At 40.8% G+C, this 21,316-nt stretch overlaps 1 protein-coding gene across 2 annotated transcripts in view; it reads left to right on the plus strand.

The window, feature by feature from the left end:
• prkcab (protein kinase C, alpha, b) overlaps positions 1-20,186 on the plus strand; it is a 129,906-nt gene extending 109,720 nt beyond the window's left edge. The window contains exons 8-18 of one of the 2 annotated variants that reach the window (XM_086289155.1): positions 72-165; positions 1,883-1,912; positions 5,465-5,605; positions 5,708-5,881; positions 6,400-6,491; positions 8,391-8,453; positions 9,204-9,342; positions 11,216-11,296; positions 12,508-12,615; positions 15,271-15,411; positions 17,710-20,186. In XM_086289155.1, coding sequence (XP_086145281.1) covers positions 72-165; positions 1,883-1,912; positions 5,465-5,605; positions 5,708-5,881; positions 6,400-6,491; positions 8,391-8,453; positions 9,204-9,342; positions 11,216-11,296; positions 12,508-12,615; positions 15,271-15,411; positions 17,710-17,874 — 1,228 coding nt within the window. In that variant the 3' untranslated portion in view covers positions 17,875-20,186. The remainder of the gene's footprint in view (positions 1-71; positions 166-1,882; positions 1,913-5,464; positions 5,606-5,707; positions 5,882-6,399; positions 6,492-8,390; positions 8,454-9,203; positions 9,343-11,215; positions 11,297-12,507; positions 12,616-15,270; positions 15,412-17,709) is intronic. The other variant, XM_086289156.1, reaches the window with a different exon arrangement.
• The last annotated feature ends 1,130 nt before the right edge of the window (positions 20,187-21,316 follow it).

The following is a 21,316-nucleotide window of genomic DNA, read 5'->3' on the forward strand; positions in this document are numbered from 1 at the left end:
AAAACTGAATAATAAATGCACTCAGTTTTTGCACATTTCGACAAACATCTCTCTGCTTTCTTTACTGTCAGGTACAAGTTGCTGAACCAGGAAGAGGGAGAGTACTACAATGTTCCCATTCCCGAGGTGGATGATGTCAACCTTGAGCTCCGACAGAAGTTTGAGGTGAGGAGCTGCGCGATTTCTAACTCTAATAAAGGCATAACTAGATTTCCTTTGTCATACGTGTCTATTGTACTTGTACGCACTCATTTTAACAAAATGTGTGTCCCTGTCACCATGGTAACCTCATCCCGTTCCTACTTGTGCTTTTCACCCTGTGCGCCTGAGAGGGAGATCATTTTCTCCCGGCATCCAAATGAGCGCTCTTGTTTTTTAAATTACAATTGTGTATACTGTGCATTAAAAGCTTGGCGAGCTGAAACAAGAAGGTGCAAGCAGCACAAATAAGACCACGCAGAAGCGGGAGACAGACCGGACAACGAAGGATGCAAATCCCAGAGACCCCTATGTGGGAAGTACAGCAGCAGATGATAATTTATCTTTCTCACGCTGGTGCTCGCTGCAGAAGCTGCTATTCAACAAGTCTATGAAAATCGTAAATGAAAATCGGCTTCAAATAAAAGGCAAGAAATACAATAAGTGCTGCATAGGCACAGGTAGTTTTACTTTAGAAGAAAATCTGTAGGAGAATTTATAAAATATGCATGACAACAGTTGTGTGTATTGAAAAAAGCTCACTTAGAGGTTTAAACTGTAAGTTTGTGCACATGAAGTGCCACAATCCCATGTGGACCACTGGGTTTGTACTCTGACTCGAGGGTAGCTTTGTTGTTGAATTGGAAAGGTAAGCTTTGAGGCTACATTTCCCAGGCCTCAGTGGATTTGACCATAAGCTGTTTGCAGCAGCAGAGATTTAAAACATTAACGTTCAAGATGTTTGGAAAAAAAAAAACAATTTTAGTTTTTTTATTATGTTAACATTTGAGTAAAACGAGAACTCCCAAGAAGCCCTCATACACTGTGTCAAAGAGTCCTTGATGTCTAAAATTTGATTATTTTTTAAATTGAAAATCATGTTTTTCGTCTGGATTTCTCCCTCAGTTGCGCTTCCAGGCTCACTAAGATGTTTAAACATATTTGATTCCACATCACTTTTATAATTCAAAACTGAAACGATGCATAGTCCTTTAAAAACACGACTAAAGGCTTTGAAAATGTTTCGCATTGACATGTTTAGAGCCAAGTGAAATAAGCATGCAGCAGCCCCAGCACAGTCCTTCTAATCAAGTCAGTGGAAGCAGGCTTTAAGTTGGCTCTCTAGTGGCCTCGCTGTCGACTGCAGGTTGTTCATTATTTTAACACCTTACAGCATGCAGCCTTAAATAAAACTCACGACCTCTTTATGTCCATATTATTAAGGTGGCTGCTATATTGAACAGTGCAATGAAAACAGGTGCAAAACTGCAAGAGATTTTTTTAAAAAAAACAGGAAAACCGAGACGGCAGAGAGCGAGAGGCGTTTTATTAAAGTCCAGCCCTGCGCGTGGGCAGGCGGAGGTTTTAATACTCTGTGTAAACTCACAGCAAGTCCTCAAAGCGCCGACTCTCTCTGCTTTGTTTTTAATTTTTTCGCTTCTTTTCTCTCCACGCCGTACGACGCTGACCTCGACTTTCCTCCAAGGCTCGCGTCTATGCACGACTGTGCGGTTGCCGTGGAAACTAAGGCGGGATGCGACAGATGTGACAGAGCAGGAATCTCTCTGTTTTCCGGGCCAATTACGATTTTAGGATTACAAGTGATCAGAATAATGTCTTCTCTTGTCTCTGTCCACACGCTCGCACACACCGGCTAACCTTTGAGTTTCCTCCTTTCTTCTAGGACTGCCAGTTAAATATCCACTATCTGAAGGTAGCTCCCCTGCCTGCTTCATCTAATTTTTTTTCTCTCACTTGTAGCTTGCCTCGCACTTAATTTACTTACCGAATTAGGATTGTTTGTGAATCTCTGCTGGGATTCCACAAATCAATCTGATTTACTAACAATGGCTTTCAACAGCACACAGTTGAATCAGCCCAATTTGCTTGCTGTTACAGACCCTTTGTAATAAATTGTCTTCTTTCTCTAACTCCTCTCGAGCACTCTTATACTCTCTCCTTGTCTCAGGCTCATAATCACATGTAAGCATAAAGTAAAACGAACCACACATTACGATGAATGAATGACACATTTTGAGGTTTTCACAACTCCTGGTGTGTTCGCATTGAAGGTCACATCAGCAAAGTCTGACATTTGCAGCACTTGCAAATGGCTGCAGAGGAGTGGCTCGCAATTTTTCAAGCCTGTGTTAAAGCAATAGTCAGGTACAAGCAGTGGAAAAAAAGAAGGGTTCTGCTTGCAGTAAACATTCCTCCACCCGCTGACGCCACCCATTAATGCATCCCCCCTTTTTTATTCCAGTGTCAAGGACAAAATCCACAATCCTTGTTTTGTGCACAAATATATTCAAAACGATAGATGAATTCCTGCCAGGGTTTTACATCAAAATTGTAGATGTAGAACCTTCGTGCCACTAGACAAATAAATCAATAAATAAAAGAAAGAATGAATAATTTTAAAAACAGAAGGCATTTTTCATCTTGACCTCGGGAGGATGGATTCGGTAGCATCAGAAGCTTGAGGAAAGAAACTGCTCTGAAGTCTGGTAGCGCTGCAGCAGATGCTTCTGTATTACTTACGGGCTTTGTGCAGACAGCTCGCTAGTATCTCTAATACTGGAATGATTGGTGCCAGTGATCTACTGGGCGGTTTTAATCAGCAAAGCCTGCTGTTTCCAGTTGTTTTCTGTTTCTCTGTAAAACTTAACACAGGACACAAGGCAAAGTAGACAGAGCACTATGTTGGTAAGTATCTGCTTGATCTGTGTAACTCAGATTGCTAAAACATGACATTAGCTATATATAGAATGACTCAGAAGAATAAAAAATCTCTGAACTACAGAAAGTGCTCCAAACTGACTGCAACATCTTCATCTTTCATGCAGGAGGTTCAAAAACATTTAAGCAACATGAAAAATAAAAGAACAAAGAAAGCGAATGACTTAAATTCTTTTTGTGTTTTTAGTCTGTATCTTTAACAGTTTCATTATGATTATAAAGATGCCGCGTGTACACTCTTTAGCTTATGTCCCTCATATCTTCTAATACACAAACAGCAGACAGCAGTCTGTCGTCTGTCCCTCTGTTGTAAACTTATGGAGCACAGAGAAGTTTACCGAGAGGCTCTGTAAGACAAGATTAACACCTTTAAGTCCAATCCATGATGTTTTCTTAAGTCTTTTTGAGAAAGATACTGGCACAAACCCCAAAGGCAGACTTTCCAATTAGTTTTATTATTAGTGTCTCTTTAGTCAAGAGTCTAAATGTTAAAATATGAGGCACTGATGAACACTCACACATGCCAGATCCCTCAACACAGTGGCAGTCCTAGATTTATTAAGAGACCAGTGAGTGGCTGCTTTGTAACGGTTTGCCTAACTTTTGTGTGGCCACAGCATCTTTGTGTCGATATTGTGTGAGTGCTTGTGTTGGAGACGTGCCGGTTTCTTTTATACGCTATATACCGGCAGCTGGTCCATGTTAGATAGGTGCAGTTTTGTGTTTGAGGAATGACCACTAGGTGTCCTTCCAAGGTAAGGGTATCAGTGGAGCAAGCGGTGGAAGCTGAACTTCAGTTGCAATCAACAGCACGACCTAGTGTTTACCGTCTTATCCAAATGTGTTACTATTTAATAAAAAGAGCAGCAGCAATGCGGCATGTCAGATCTACCTAGCAACATAAAACAATTTCGTGTGCAATTTCAAAATAAAACCATCATTTTTTATCTCATATTTTTGTTTCCACATTTTTTTTAGGCCTGTAACACCTAAAATTGAATTAAAGGGAGATTTTAACTCCAAATTAAATATGGCCTGTACTCTGGCCTGCACTGTGAGCTGCTGTGAGCTGACCTCAGCTGTGGAGTTACCACCCTAGGGAACCTCGAGTGTGGTCACGCTGACTGTAGACTGCTGTTTATTTAGATTTTTCCTGTCTCCCGCGCTTTTGCGCACTCCTGCAAATATCTGGTCAGTTCATTTTCATCACAGTTGTCTCCTCTCCACCTCAATTACACTTGGACTGTCAGGTGAAATTCATTAACCGCAGTGAATTAGTGGATCAGGCGGCACTCAGGGTCAAAATGAAAATCACTCATCCCGCCCTGCTTGTTTACTGACATACCTACTTAATGTTTAGAATAATCAGCTGCTCACTGACCTAACCAGATGTACGCATAAAACCACGTGACCCGAGTCCAATAAATATGTGATAAGTATTAAGTGAAGTATACCGTCACATTTAGTAAAGAGTAGAGAAACGGTTGTCCTGGAAACAGCTCTCGTGGCTCACACTGGTTGTATGTTTTTCTTTTTGTTGTTGTTTTTTGTGTGCTCCATCTGACAGAAACAGACAACCGCTGGACCCGTGATGGGAGCTGGCAGGGTCCTAATTGCCCCTTTTTTTTGTTCAAAGACGCTCAGCAGAGCAGTGATTATAACAACAGGGATCCTCACAACACTGGCAACCCCCGCTGACTGTCCACCAGACAGTTTCCCAAAATGCACCAGTAGTGAGATCTCGCTGAATAACCGAGGATGTTTGAATATAACAAAGAAACTGCCACGCGTGCCAGAAAAAAATTAGATGCTGATTACTGTCGGCTCTGGAAGGATTAAACAAGCTTGACTTTATATTTTCTTGTGATTATGCAGCAAACCTGTTTTTCTTTTCTTTTCTTTTTTTGTATGGATGCATGTGTCTGTCATTGTTCTTTGTAACGATATCACAATGTAATAACTAACAATTACAGAAGCAACTCCCATGCATTAATGTGATTGTCAGCATGCGAAACATTTTAAAATATCTCCAGAGAGATTGAAAATGTAACAAATCACGAAAACTCCATTTGTAAAATGTAACCTTAAATGAGGTGTAAATATGTTACAGCATGCTTTCGTGTAAAGAACTGTCACGTTGACCATAATTTATTAGAATTTGTTGCATTTTCAAACATTCCGAAAGATATTTTTATCACATTTTGACATGTTTTTGTTGGTATTACATTGTGAGTTGTTACAGTATGGTTTTCTGATTTTTATATCTTATCATAAACTGGAAAACAACAGCAACGGGTGGCATGTATACTTCCTTCATCCTCTTGACTGTCACAAATTAAGGTGGTGGTGATTAAGTTCTTTTCTTTAACTTTGCTGGGATCATGCTTACAGTTATTTACAAGCAAAAACAAAATCTGAAGCACAGAACAAAAATGTGCAAACCTTATCCACGCTCAAACTCTAATTTGACTCTATTTGGCACGTGAGTGAATGCAGTCTGTATCCTAACACACGTCTGTCTCTGCAGAAAGCAAAGCTGGGACACGGTAAGAAAGTGATCACGCCATCAGACCACCGGCGGTTCAGCTTCCCGTCAGGGAATATGGACCGGGTCCGACTCAATGACTTCAACTTCCTGGCTCTGCTCGGGAAGGGCAGCTTCGGCAAGGTGAGAGAAAATAGATGCTCCTGTGCTTTTTCATTTGCTTGATTTTGTTTTTTATCTTTGTCTTATGGTGGCTTTGGCTCTTGGCGTCTCCCCCCGTTGCAGGTGATGCTGGCTGAGATGAAGTCGACGGAGGAGCTGTACGCTATAAAGATCCTGAAGAAAGATGTCGTGATCCAGGACGATGACGTCGAATGTACAATGGTGGAGAAGAGAGTCTTGGCCCTGAGAGACAAACCGCCCTTCCTCACGCAGCTCCACTCCTGCTTCCAGACAGTGGTGTGTAGAAACTTCAGCCCCTGCTGACGTCAAAGTTTTTAATCACACTTCCAAAAATATCCGTTTAATTTACAAAGGGAGCCGTTACTTAGTGCTCAATCTGTGTGTCCTATTGTGTGTGTCTGTCATTACGTCTATATTTGCTTTTCCTACTTACATTTATTTGAACGGTGCTCCTGCAGAGAAAATTGAAACTGAACTGAGACCACCCTTTGAATACAAAGTCCTCCTGTATGACGTCAACTCTGTGCGTAGACCGGGTGACTCAAGAAGTCCTTAAATAAAATTATATTTAATGATCAAACCTTTGTGTCCTATAATATAGATCTATAATCTGTACAGCAGGCTTTAATAGAAGAATGTATTCAGTCTGAATTATACTGTAACTCTAAGATATATGGCTGTAGACTTTTAGACACTGAATATTATATCTGCACAGATTCACAGTGTGAGGTGTTTATCTTTATGTAATCGTGGACAATAACAAATTTTTTTCTTCTTTTTTTGTGTGTGTGTAGGATCGGTTGTACTTTGTGATGGAGTACATTAACGGAGGAGACCTCATGTATCATATCCAGCGTATGGGCAAGTTTAAGGAGCCACAGGCTGTGTAAGGATGTTGATGTTGATATCCTGCAGGCAGCTTACATGTTTTATAGTCACGTCAAGTTATTTAAAAGTACACATACTTACAGTAATGATGCCCAGTACTATAGTAGAGTAATGTGTGAACTATAGTATTCCTTTTAACCTGGTACATATTGACAAGATGAGTGTCAAATTAAGAGGAAAATCATATTGAAATAACATTATTTTTAGGTGATTCTAAGATATGTTATATTTTAAATATAACAATATGATTATGCTAGATAAAAGGCTGAAAACAGAGAGTCTCGGTGCAGCTCATGGGCCAGTGGTGTCTGAGTATTCAGGATGCACCAATCTGGTATTTGTACTGGTGACTCTAAGCTGATGTATGGCCCTATCTATCCAGTTCAGTTCTATGATGTCATGTAGCGTGGAGGGAGATGAGTGAGGACGAAGCCTGGACATGCAGTATCACCTACACAGGCAGCTTATTTCTTGAGTAAGAAAAGTAAACAAGTAACACTTGTAGAGAACTTAAGAGAAACAGCTTATTTTGGCTGAAAAACGAGCTATTGTGGCTACGTTGGGAAAGTGCATCCTCTTGCATAAGCTTTTATTTGCATGGCTCCATGTATTTTGATTGCCTTGTCTGTCATCGTCTTGGTAACACAAAAGCAGTTCAGTAAATTTCTCTTCCTACTTGTTTTTTATTTGCAACAGTTAATTTGTGAACTCGGGCCATGTTTAAGTTGGACCCAATGCTGCCTTTAACATTTAAAAATAATTCCCGTTCTGTTCCTCACAATGGGGACTAGGGCTTATTAATTCAATTTTGGGATCGGTACTTAATAAGATTTTCGTCAAGGGAGATCAGGATTAGGAATGAGTATATCAGAACGATCAGAGCAACAGAAATTTGGTTAGAGAGGCAAAGCTGAGAAGGTTTGCAAATGTGCAGAGGAGGGATAGTGGATATACAGGACGAAGGATGTTGAAGATAAAGCTGCCAGGCATGAGGAAATAAGGAAGACAACAGAGAAGACTGATGAATGGAGTGAAGGAGGACTTGCAGAGGGTTGCTGTGAGGAGGATGCTGGGGTTAGGGTGAGATGGAGGCAGATGATCTGTTGTACTGACGCCCAAAACTTGAAGAAGGCTCTGCGTCAGCAGATATCGAATCAGATTGTAACTGAAAACGCTGGATCAGTGCATTCCTGCAACAAGGGGAAAAAAGCACTACTACCTTTCATTCATTCACCTTTCCTGTCACAATATGAGTGTGACTAAAGCCCCGTCTACCTGGTTACACACTGCTTTGCACCTGATGGTTGGTTCAGTTGCGTGGGTATTTATAGCTCCACTAAACGTCAGTCAACGCGATGCTTCATTCTTCACCCGTGTCGTAGCTGAGACGAGTTTAACTCCCCCACTTCAAGTGGTTAATAGTTATTTTGCTTGCCTCTGCTGTCGCTGGATTTCATTGACACTCCATGATCTGTGGTCTCCACACTGCTGCTAGTCATACTTTCTACGCCCATCACAGGAAGCACTTCTCTGTAATTTCAACTCTTTTCATTCTGTCCATCAGAGCAGACTTGTCAAATAGGTGTCAAGAAATATAACAGCCTACTTTCAGAAGAGAGCGAAAAAGAACGCAACAAAAAATAACAATCTACAACACGAAGCACCGTCTGCTGAAAAGACGCATTACAAACCCCAGCTGAAAGTTTTTATTTGGTGCATTTTCCCTCAGTGACACACTCTGGCTTGCTCATAGTGTCAGGTCACCATGATTTGTAATTTATTATTCTTTAGGGAAAGGGAAAGGGAACCTTTAATATATTCCCAGACAGTTTTCTTTTGGGAAGATATACAGCCTATTTTATGGCTCGTATATTATGTCTGTTTTTCAATTTTGCAGGTTTTATGCCGCAGAGATTGCTGTCGGTTTGTTTTTCTTGCACCGAAAGGGGATCATCTACAGGTGGGTGACAGGTGTTGATGCTTGTCATGATGTTTCATCACTAACTGCATTTAATTTTAACACTCGAGCACTTTTTTACTGCAAGCCTCAATCGCCTCTTCAGACACACATTCGTACAGACGATTGACTCACCGGGCCCAACCTGTGGTTCAGTGTCTTTCCCAGTGATAATCAGGAAGGAGCCGAGGATTTAATCATTGACCATCCTGTTAGTAGATAACCCGCACTATCTCCTGAGCCCCTAAACAAAGAGATTAAAATGGACATGTAGCTATGCCTTGATTGTCAGTCTTTCCCTAAGCCACAGTATTACATCCATACTGATCACTCAATTCTAAAAAAAAAAATGTGATTGAAGGAGGCCAAGGTCACCCCGCTCCTTTTCAGTACTTCAGCCAAATGCTCACGTTCATTCTTCATATGCGAGTAGCGCTCTGCTTGACATACAGAGTCTAGTATGTGACAGACGTAACCGCCAGAAGGCCGGGGGTGGGGAGGAAAATGAAGAATCGAGACATAAAACACAAGCAGAGATGCGGGCTGAATTGTAAGAGCAACGACAGCATAGAGATAAAAAGCTGATGGGAAAATAATTTCAGACCTAGAAATTACTGCTTATTACTCAGTGTATGATGTACGCCGCAGGCAGATAAACTGCTCAGAGACGGTGCAGAAATATTGGCTTAGCCGCATGTAAGAAGTATTAAAGGAGTCACAAATGCACTCACACAAATGCCGCCTCTGCTGCAGGGATCTGAAGCTCGACAATGTGATGCTGGACTACGAGGGCCACATCAAGATAGCAGACTTTGGCATGTGTAAGGAAAACATGTACGAAGGAATGACCACGCGCACTTTCTGCGGCACCCCAGACTACATCGCACCGGAGGTGAGATGTCTGCAACAAAAAAACAACAACAAAACAAAACCCAGGGATTACAATGAGAGTAACAAAACAAAGACGACATTACTACTGTGCAGGTTCTTTGGGGACTTTCTTATTGGTTTAATACTGTAATGTAATGGAGTTTTGTCGGTCTTTCTGATTGTCCAGTACTTGAACTTTGCATTTTCATTACAGTGACTGAAATCGTAGAACGAAAAATGAGATTTTTACTGTTTTAAATTTGATTTCTACTTTGAAAAAAGAGAACAGTAGTTAGGTGGAGGGGGAACATATCTTTTACCATGTACTGCACTATAGGCCTGCTTTGAAACAGATTACCTATAAAGCCATGCAAGCTGCTTTAAGCCGATGTTTCTGTGGACAGTGTGAGACCAAGCTGGTTGGAGAATGAATTTAATTATTCTACCTGTGTATGTGCAAATTAATGAAATTAAAAGCTCCCTATTCTGATAACAAATAAAAAAATTAGCACTGATAACTTAATGTAACTTAATTTTGCCCACCACAGATTAACCATACTAGTAATATAACAGTTTAAAAAGAATCCATAAAAACTTTACAATTTATAAATTTAGTGCATATAAACACTTCAAATGTTCATTTTTCTAAAAACAGACCTTGGAAGTCTTTCATGAGTGCATAAAAACACCGAATTGTGGAATCCAACAGAGCTTATAGTGAATTATGGAGAAAGATTGAAACCATTGGAGTAATAATGTGTTAAAAAGTCAGCCCAGGCTTTTTAAAAAGTGTGAATAAATGAACAGAAAGATGTGGGTGTGTGCCTTCATGTCACCGTTATGGTTTGAAGTTTCTTGGATATCAAGACATCTCTCAAGCCTGTGAGAGTCGTTTAAGTGATCTGTGATGGGCTTTTTTTTTTAATCACTTTCTTTTTTTTAACCACTCACACTCATCACGACAAGGAGCACCGGAGCTGCTCTGAGGCTCATGAAATCAGATGCTCAAAGAAAATATTATTTGTGGGTGGATGCTCGGAAAGAGAAAGACTTCAGATCACTAATAAAAGGAACAGAAATAGAGTTAAGAGTAAAAGGAGGAGATGAGTCACTCAGGGTGATGAAATGTGTGATTATGTGTTTAGTATTATGTGCATGCATACGCATATATACGTATATATACAATCTGTCTGCAATGATTCAGAGGGGAGCATCTCCCAGGTGGGAGGTGAGGGAAGCCCTTACTCTTAGTCGTTTTCTTTTTTTTAAACTTCCTGACTACTACTCCACCTGCTAAAATAACACCACATATTAATAACTTTCTAAATCATTAAATATGCAGGAACATTGACAGAGATTGACAAGGCTTTAACTCTAAACTGTATTTTTTTTTCTTAAGTTAATGAATCCAGAGAAAGATGTAAACATTTGCACCTCGCATGGCTGTGGGTTTATCTCCCAAGAAAGCCAAGCTACAAATTATAACTTTGGGAGCTGCATAAATTGCTGCGTTTGTGTGCAGCTGTGCTTTAGCGCGTTGCTTTTGCGTCTCCGTGATTATCATTTCGCGTGTGTAGTCTGTGTGTGGGAGGCAGTTGTGGGATGGCAAATTGGATGGTAGGAGAAAACGCTTTTGTTATGGAAGCTCGGAATAGCTGAATGTGTTTAATGGCGGTTGATTTGCTTGTTCACTTTTCTCTGATACGTTCACTGTGTCTGCCTTTGGTTGCATACAGTACAACACTGCAGTCGTCACCTTTTTCTGCACAGAGTCGAGCAGCAGTGACAGAATAAAGGCAGGTTAGAAAAGGATTTTGACAGCAGGGATGTTGTTGCTTCATGCCCTCACAGTTATTCCACTTTTTGAATATATTTTCTTTTCTCATTACTTTCAGATTATAGCATACCAGCCTTATGGGAAATCAGTGGACTGGTGGGCCTATGGAGTTCTTCTGTACGAGATGCTGGCAGGACAGGTAATGCGTTGTTTTTCATGCACCAGTTGTACTTACAAATGTATTCTTAAAATTGTGCTTAAACCTGTTGCAAGTTAATCAGATATAGCTCACATTTTAATATTAGCTGCCACTCAAGCACAGCCTGCATTCAAAGCGTTTCCTGCAGTCATTTGGATCTCTGATTTCTTGAAGTCTTATTGGCTGTTCCCCTGGAAAACCTGGTCTTGTTAGGAAAGCTAGCATCCATCCCACTTTGGATGGAACACATGGCTGACCCTCCTCCTGGTTCTGCCAGAGTTTCCAGAGTTTTTTCTTCCCACAAAGCAACAAAGCTTATCACTTTCTTTCTTTACTCCACACATTATAGTAACCTGTGAGTTTTGAGGCATGATGAGCCCGATGAGCTCCTGTACTACGCCACTGACCATCTGCTTTAAACAAAGAGATTTCGAGATGTGCCTTCAATCTCTAGGAAACTGTGGGGCATTTTCTCCTTCTCTATATTCTGACATTTTAGATGAAAATTAATTAATTAAGATCGGCTAGCATAGTAATCAGATTAACTGATGACGGAAACAGCAGCTAGCTGAAGTGGCTCCAGCTGTATTAATGAAAGACGAGCAATTTGTTGAAGAAAAAGAGAGACAGGGGGAATGACAAGTAATTATCTTCCCAATGCTCAGAAATGAAAGAGAATAGTGAGAAGCCTCACAATATCTCTGTGAATAGTTTGGTTTTGATTGAAGATTAAAAGTGACTGCAGCAAAGCACTGCAATATTTCGTCTTATTATTATAACCAGTGTGTGTCCTTGGAAAAAGAAATCGCAAGTTACCTTGGCTCAGATACTTAAGGTGTGAATATAAGGTTTCCAGTTTCCAGGCAACAGTCTGGAGGAAGACATTTTTCTTAGTTTAGGTGGTTCATGCTTGAAAACAATCACATAAACTGTTATACCAGGATTTGCTGTTTGTTTACCGCTCATAAGACGTGTCGCTGCTTTGAGTAACCTGGAGTGAACCACACAGGAACCGTAAGTACAACAACAGCTTACAGAGATAGCAACGCCTCATAACACACTTAACACCACAGCGAATCACCTTCACCTGCCAGAGTTGCCGCCTAAGTGTCTTCCACATAACAAGCTGCAAATCGTCATCTTCATTATCATCATCATCATCATCATCATCTTTTGTCTGAACTCTCCGACACTGCTTCTGTTCTCTTCAGCCGCCGTTTGATGGAGAAGACGAGGACGAGCTCTTCCAGTCTATCATGGAGCACAATGTGTCCTACCCCAAGTCCATGTCTAAAGAAGCTGTGTCCATCTGCAAAGGAGTAAGTATTGTGTAAAAGGCCAAAGGACTTCAGATAAAAGGCTCCTGCTTCTTTGCTAAATCTGTTTATTTGTTAAGAGAACTCCTTGAGCAGAAGGCTTGAGATTCAATTAGTACCAGATCCACAGTAAAAAGGTTTAGCCAGGTAGAGCCACAGAAAACTCTGGCTTTAAGCTCGACACAGCTCGGTAAGTCATTAATCTCACTTCACAGGACACCGCTCTGCTACTGGTAGCTGAACCTCCAGGGTATAATGATATAGGATATAACAGAAAGCTGGTTTCAGTAGCTGTCGTGTGCAAGAGTCGGGTATGATTTAATGAAAAAATATTATGTTATATTTATCAAAGCTCAAATCATGAAACAAAGAATCCTGTCTGATCTGTTGGACACAAAAGCTTTTAACCCCTTAAGCTCAAACGTTGCTCTCAGAGAGTCCACTGCTCTACCCTGGAGCAGCTGCTATACAGTAATTACTTGTTTGCTGCCATTGTAGACATACTTACTGGACACTTATAGTTATCGTAGTTAGTGTATAGTATTATTATTTTTATCCACTCTAAGTTGGTGTTACGTGCTGCTGAGAACCCAAACACTGAACATCAGAGGCATGTCAGACATGAGTGATCAAACTAGAAAACAGAAATTGGACCTCCTTTTCTGAGCTGCCTTATTTCTTCATGTCATAGATTCATCAAGATCCTGGAAACATTCCTCACAGATTTTGGTCCATATTGACGTGATAGCATTGTACAGTTATTGCAGATTTAACTCACTAACCACTTCATTAACTGCTCATTAACAGGAATACCTAATCAGCAATAACATGGCATTAACTCAGAGCATTTAGAAATGTAGATTTACAGAGAAAAAGAGAAAATATCCTGTGAGCAATGACTGAAATAGTCATTCGTTAGACTCAAGCTACTTCAAAAGCTGCAGAAAAACATCTCTGAATGTGCAACGTGTTGAAACTTGTAGCAGACGACTACATCGTGTTCCACTCCTGTCAACAAAAAATATGAAGGGTACAGCTTGTTACTGTTGCTTGGTCTGAGTCTCAGTTTCTGCTGCACTATTCTGATATTAGGCTCAGAGTTTGATATAAACAACAAGAAAGCCTTGATTCATCCTGCTTTATCGGTGATTCCGCCTGCTGGTGGTGATATAGCGGTGAGGGGGATATTTTTCCTAGTACACTCTTCCACCTTAGTTTCAGCTGAGCATCTTTTAAACGCCACACCTGAGTACTACCTGAAAAACCGCCTCCACCAGCGTGGTGGTGCCATGTCACAAAGCTCAAATAATCTTGAACATGACAATATATGCAATGTACTGAAATGACCCCCACCGTCACCAGATCTCAATCCAGTAGAGCATCTTTGGGATGTGGTGAAACGGTAGATTCTCGTCAAGCATGTGCAGCCGACAAATCTGCAGCAACTGGGTGATACCATCATGTCAACACGAAAGTGTTTCCAACACCTTTTTGAATCTATGCGACAAAGAATTAAAGCAAAAGGGGATCCAATATGGTACAAGCATGTTGTAGCTAAAAAAAAACATTGCTTTAGATGCTCTTCCTCATGGGATCTCCAGTCAGTTTTTTATTGCACTTTGATAAAAGTGCAATAAAAAACTGTAGAGACAGAACACTGCAACAGCAAATGTGTCCCATGTTTTTCATTACACCCTCCACGCCTGGAAAATGACTCCCAGTTTGGACCAGTTTTGGTAACAGCAGTACAACTTGTCATCGTCAGGGTTTGTTTCTCGAACCAGACACACACTGTTACACCAAACAAGCAACTTTAAGCTACTTTTAACCTTTTTTGCATTTTCTCAAATCGGTGACTAGAAGCAATCCGACTTGTGCTCGATTGCCTAGCAACACGGCCCACAGTGATGTAAATACATTATAAATATTACCAGTCATTTTTAAGGATCCTTTTTAAGAATATGCTGCTTCACTGTAGCAGGAAATAATTTTTCACACTAACATTTATGTGGAAAAATGCACCAAATCACCGATTTCCATGGCTTTCAACACTAACCCTTTATTTAGTGACCACCTGGGGTTTTTTCTCACACCTGGGGACTTTGACATCATCACAGTCAAGTTGGCATCAAGGTCGTCATTATTATGATTGTTTACCAACATGGAAATGAGTTTTCACAGCAAATTTAGAAACCGGAGACAATTCTATTAAGATTCAAGCGCGGTCTGATTGAGTTTTTAATAACACACCCGCCTTCATTTATTATGATATTACATCCTGTGGCTGCGTCCCGCCACTATAAATATCTTTCATCGTCTCAGAGCCGCTGACGAGAGAGACTATCCTGACCCCTCTTATTATTTTCTTCACATTTCATTTGCAACAAATGATTCACAGTTGAAATTAAAAGCGGCTGTTGATTCAGAAAAAAAAAAGCAGCGATGAAAAGGTGGCGTGATTGCTTGTAACTATATATAAGCTGGTTGAGTGTCAGTCTGGCTCTGCATAATGTTGCCGATGGAAGCAAGGATTCAAAATATGCCATTTCTATATTTACGTTTTTAAGATCCTTTCACAGTCCTCCTGCTGTCCTATTTTTACCTTCTTCCCCTCAAGCTGCCTCCATCTCTTCTTTTTCTTCCTCCGTTTGTCACCAGCTGATGACCAAGCACCCCTCAAAGCGTCTCGGCTGTGGCCTGGAGGGTGAGAGAGACATCAGAGAGCAGGCCTTCTTCAGACGCATCGACTGGGAGCGCCTGGCCAACAGAGAGATCCAGCCACCATTTAAACCCAAAGTGGTGAGTGGAGGCTGAGTGTGCTTCCAACATGAAAGAACAACACTGAAGCTGTGCTGTGCAAAAGTCTTAAGCCACCCCTCATCTCTTTATATTTTACTAGGAAAATTGGAAATAGTTGCAACTAATAAAATATACAAACATGCATGAAAATCCTGTATATAAGGCTAAGAAAGAATTTGTGTAATTCTAACGACCTTGAAAGTCAACATTTGGTTTGACCACCTTTATTCTTAAACATAGTCTGAACTCTCAGCTTTCTTGTCATTCCTTTCAATAGTCTTCAGGAATAGTTCTCGAGGCTTCTTGAAAGACATTCAAAGCTTTTCTTTGAATGTTGGCTGCCTTTTGTTCTGTTCTCTGTCAAGATGATCCCACGCTTCTTCTGCTTCTCAGATTTGCATTGCATAGTGCATCAAAAATTAATAATTTGAACAATTTTGACAAAATTCCCAACATCGCTGGCTGAAATGCAGCCACTCCATCCTGACCTCCTCCATGCATATTGGCGATGATTTGAACCAAAAGTTTGGAAAAGTAAGCCTGGATGCTACTGATTTACATTTAAAATGAATTATCTTCCAAATTGTCTGTAATGTGTAAACAAAACACTGCTTCGTTCATTGAGTTAGATGCCCGTTTTTAACACTTAAATCATTTATAGGTCAAAGTTAAATGGATTAAAAAATTAAAAATATTCCCCTGAAAATGTTCGGGTACAAGGACATCACTGAAAATGAGTGAAAAAGCCCAGAAATACAACCTGCACTGTCAGTTTGCTTAATCCTTCCTATAATATTTGGCACTAATGCGTTAATATATTTTTGTTTTATTCTGGAAATTTCCCGGATAATTACTTATTATGTGATTTTATGTGTTAGTAGAATTTTATGAATTCAACACATACTTGGAGGTGAATTAGTTTGTTTGGTGCTTTTTTAAAACATATATTTTTTTGTGCATTTAGTGACACGTTCTATCATTTCATCTTTGCCTCAGCTTCTTTTTATCAATACATGGCTCCAGCTGAGCTAAACGGAAAAAACACCTTTTGTTGTATTTTTTTGTTTCTATGTTGCATTTCGTGAAATCTGTTCCTTCAGGTGAATATTTCCAGATGCAGAAAGATTTGATTGGTGTTTACATGGTCTAGTATAATATCACAAATGATCGTAAAGCAGCAACGTTAAATTATTTATTGGGGGTTTATTCACCTTTCGGCAAAAAAGCCCCACAAAAAAACAATAAATTCAAATAAATCATGCAAAGTGGGACCTAAACAATTCTAAAGAACACAAACATAAAAAACAAACACTCGTCTTTTGTTTGTATTCTCGTTCACCTCCAGCTGGTGTTGTGGTTTATATGCACTCTGAAGAACTGAAGGCTGCATCCCAGCTGCAGCCACCTGCCCCGCTGCCTGCTGCTGACACCTAAACATCCTGCTGTCACCACAAACGCTCCATTCTCTGTTTGCGGACCCCCACGTGCACCATCCCCTCGCTGCCTACAGCGCTTGAAGCAACACAACCGCTGCCACCAATGATTAAAAATAGCTCTCCAAGAGCAGAGTTCCCCTTCACTTCCACACACAAAGGCCCTGATAGATGCCGGGTTGCACAGCGGATGTGTCTGCCTCTCCTCACACAAGGGGGAGGAAAACACTGCTAAAAGCAGATCCATCCATTCAGGGGGCTATGCGGTGTATCACAGTTGTGATCTCGTACACTGTGTCATTAATTGGTCTGAAGGGACTGCCAAACAAAGCCTCCATCTGAGCCTTTATGGTTTGGCTTCTGTAATATTATAGAAGAAGCTGAAAATGCCTCACATGCTGATATGTCTCCTGAGGAAAATGCGTTGGGAACAGCAGGCTCTGAAATGCACTACAGGTTTGTTTTTGTTGTGGATTATTCATTCAGAGTGAATTCATCTCATTTTCCTGTAAGTGTCGTGACTGTGCACAACACACGGCTATAACCGTATATATATTCAGCAGCTTAGACACATGAAAGCCCCGAGCGGGGCCACAAACCGATGCTAATGACCTCCACTGTGGGTGCTTAGGGTTAGCTCCTAATCTAATTACAGCATCTGCCCGGCTACACATCAGGCTTTGACATTTTCCTGCACCCCTTCCCTGGGACTGTTGTGAAGCTTTCTAACGAAAGCGAGGAAGCGCCTTTCATCATGCCACTCCAATCCTGTTACTGTTAACCAGCTTTTTACTGCCCGGTGATCAAAAAGATAACTGACCCTTTTCTGCATCTGACATCCCTTTTTTTTATTTATCTCTTTCAGTGCGGCAAAGGAGCAGAAAACTTTGACAAGTTTTTCACGCGTACCCAACCCGTCCTCACCCCTCCGGACCAGCTGGTCATTGCCAACATCGACCAGGGCGAGTTCGCCGGCTTTTCCTACATCAACCCTCAGTTCCTCCATCCATCCCTGCACAGCGTGGTATGAGGAGAGAGAGAACGGAGATTTTAAAGAAGGAAAACCACACAAAAAAAGAATGACTGTCACTGTATACAGGTTCTTTCCGGTCTCAACCAAACACCCCGCTGTCAACAGACTCGATTCATCCTCCGCAGTGCTCCGTCTACTAGCTATCAACACCCGCATCGAGAAATGACCGAGGAGAGAGGAGCAAAGTGTGAAAACCATATATGTACAATCTAAAGAGAATCGCTTTCCCAAACATCTCACAGTATGTTCTTTTATTCTAACTCTCTGCCTCTTTTTCCAGACCCGCAGCCTTTACCTTGTGAACAAATATGTGTCAGTATCAGTTACTATCTCTTTAGGTATTTAATCAGTTTTCCAGCTCATCCCACCTCTCATGCTTCCCCCATGTCACCACACAAAGAGCTGCAATGCACAACAAATACGGAACCTATTTTTTCTGCTCTGTCCCGGCTTTATCTACTTCTGAACTGCTACATGTGTAAATTATATTTATATACTAAAAGAAACAAACAAAAAAAGAGGTAGTATACTGTTACATGAGTGCCAAAGTAGAAGTGGAATAACACATTTCTATTGCTGTCCTTGTAGTGTTTTTTTCTCCACTCTTCCTCCTCTGGCCTTTTTTTCCCAGTGAAAAAAAATAACCGAAACCCTTAAACAGGGGCTGTTTGTATCTGTTGTTTTGTAGCTCATGTAAAACTACAGTATACCTAACCTGACATGGAGAAGCTGAATCAAACTGTGCTACAGTTACAAACTGTCTAGGTTTTTTCAATGCAACAGATGTTGCCTACAGTGGCTATAGGGTCAGAAAAGTGTGGCTAAAGAGTCGCAGTGTTTTGAATGATAACGATGCTATTTTCCATATGCACAAAGCAAATCTCTGTTGCATGCTTATTTTCTGACTCTGTACGAGCAGTAGACTCTAGGATGCATTACACGTCTGGTATCATTGTAAAGTTTAGTATTACGATATAAACAGCGTTGCTATATAACTGTCGTACGTTTTCTTCTAAAGAGAGGGTCCTAATTGGGAAAAACAAAAAAAGGGGGTTTGTCCCTGTTTTAATGTTCTGTTTAAAAGACAGCTTTTACGTTCAGAGCGACGTCTAACCCCTCTGTCGTGAGTCGACCGTGTTTTTGTTTTATTTATTCGTTTCTGGGGGGTCTTTTATGTAAATATGTTTCGAAGCGACGAGCTACTTGCAGATTTTATACTACGAACTGAATGTGCTTTTATTACCGTAGACGGTTCGGACATTTCTATGTTTAGATTAGCCCTAAGAAGAGATATATAACATTTGGCTGAATCTTTGGTAGCTTTGGTATCAGCAAACCTTGTTATATGTATTTCCACTACTTATCCATTGTTTTCTACTCAGTGTCATATAGAGAATATGCAGCACTTACTGTGCGTGGAACCGTTGAATGCCCTCTTGCCTTGGTCGTCTCAGGGCTGACTCCTTATGTAACTAAACCACGTTAATGCTAATGAGGATTTCAGAGCCCTTCCTGCGGGGCCGAAATACGTCCATTCTTTATATATATCGTGTGTGCATGCGTGAGGCGAGGCCTGATCTAAGCATGAGAACGACCCCTTGCATGAAATACAGAGATGCCTGGTGTGGAGCATGAAGTTTCCCACCTTACCGCGCAGAATTAGACAAACCCCCACCATCCCAGTCCAAGCAGCATCGTGCGCTTTCATGTCTCTTCCCAGTTTCGCTGTCATGTAGCCGGACCTGTTTGGCTAAAATGCTGAAATATAAGCAGACAAATGTGTGTAAATTGCTTCTAATGGCTTTTTGTTTACCGGTGCCAAACAGTCTTTTTTTGATTTCAGTCAGGTGCGTCAAGCAGTTTGTTTATTTCTGTATTTCTTTGGGGTTTTTTGTTTTGTTTTTTTTGTTTGTGTTTTAATTACCAATATGTACAAATTAAAACAGTGAATCTTCAAAATGAACTGCCAAATTAAGGAAGACTTTTTACCACAGCTTTTAAGCCCTGCAGCTGTCACATATATCAGGACCAAAATGAGATCTCTACGTTTAATCTGCGTGTTTACATGTCTCACATTGAGAATCTGAACTGAAAGAGGGATTTAAAAACAAAAACAACCCCTTAACAGAGATCATCATAAGTTGGGCTAGTCAGGGTACAGAACCACTACAGGCTACAGTTAGAGCCACAGGGATGTTTGTATGTTTCCTTTCACTGCCCTTGCTTTTTGTTAACCTGATTCTTCTCGTTCCTCTGTTATTTGTGGTATGACGGATACTGTGCATAAATAAAGTATGAAAATGAAAATATTCCTTCGCTCTTTTTCATTGTGGACTTTTTCTTCTAACTCTGTATCGTAGCTCTTAGTGGTCACGTGTTAATCTGCGTTTACATCATGTCACATGTCAACGGCACACGCAGGCTTTCTCTTGCTTTGAAGGAGGGTAATTTGACCTACTGGATATCATTCATTTGTTTTCTTACCTTAGGTTTAGATTTTATGGTTTAAGTTCTCCTTTGCCAGAGTTAATAGCGGTGGCATACCACAGGCCTACACTCGGGCAGTGTGACTCACAGCTCAAGTTATTGCAGTAAATTTCCTGGTTCTCACTTTTGCCTCATAGTATTTTTGTCTCACGCTGAAATGCCTAAAGTAGCAAGCGCATGAATGACATTATGCCGCATTGTTTTCACATCGCTGTGTGTTTTGTACACACTGTTCCCCAAGGCCTCGAATACTGTTGTGAAGTTTGAAGATGATCCATAAAAAACGATATCATAAAATCTGTGGTCACTAGACTGCTAACAAAGAGGCAGAACAAAAAACTGAACCAACTAGTGCCACTGGCGCTTTTATTGGGTTCATCTGTAAATATCTAATCAGCCCATCATAGGGCAGCACGTTTAGACTTATAGACGTTGCAGTGCTCTGAAAAAAAAAATCCCTGTTGATGCCAGAGGTCAGAGGAGAACTGACAGTCTGATTTGAGCTGACAAGAAGCTAACAGTAACTCAGATAACCAGTTGTTAGAACCAAGGTATGCAGGAGAGCATCTCTGAACGCACAACGCGTCGAAACTTGAAGCGGAGGGAGTACAGCAGCTGAAGATAGCAACAAGTGCCACTCCTGTCAGCAAAGAACAGGAAACGGGGTGTATAATTCACATGGCCTCATCAGAACTGAACAATAGAAGACTGGAAAAATGGTGCCTGGTTTGATGAGTCTGGATTTCTGCTTGTCAAAGTCCGAAGCTATAGGGTCAGAATTTAGAGTAAACAACATGAAATGTATTACATGTCATGTATCTATAGTTCAGCCTGCTTGTGAAATAATGTGGCGGATACTTTTTAGCACCAAATTTTTGGCACCAACTGAGTACTTTAAACTTTAAACACGCAGCCTACCTGAGTACAGATGCGTCCGTTTATGACCACAGTG

This window comes from Aulonocara sp. 'chitande type north' Nkhata Bay, linkage group LG4 (genome assembly GCF_057382095.1).
Source record: "Aulonocara sp. 'chitande type north' Nkhata Bay isolate Kocher_YH1m ecotype deep benthic linkage group LG4, A_spYH_male_GT1.1, whole genome shotgun sequence".
Taxonomy (NCBI): Eukaryota; Metazoa; Chordata; class Actinopteri; order Cichliformes; family Cichlidae; genus Aulonocara; species Aulonocara sp. 'chitande type north' Nkhata Bay.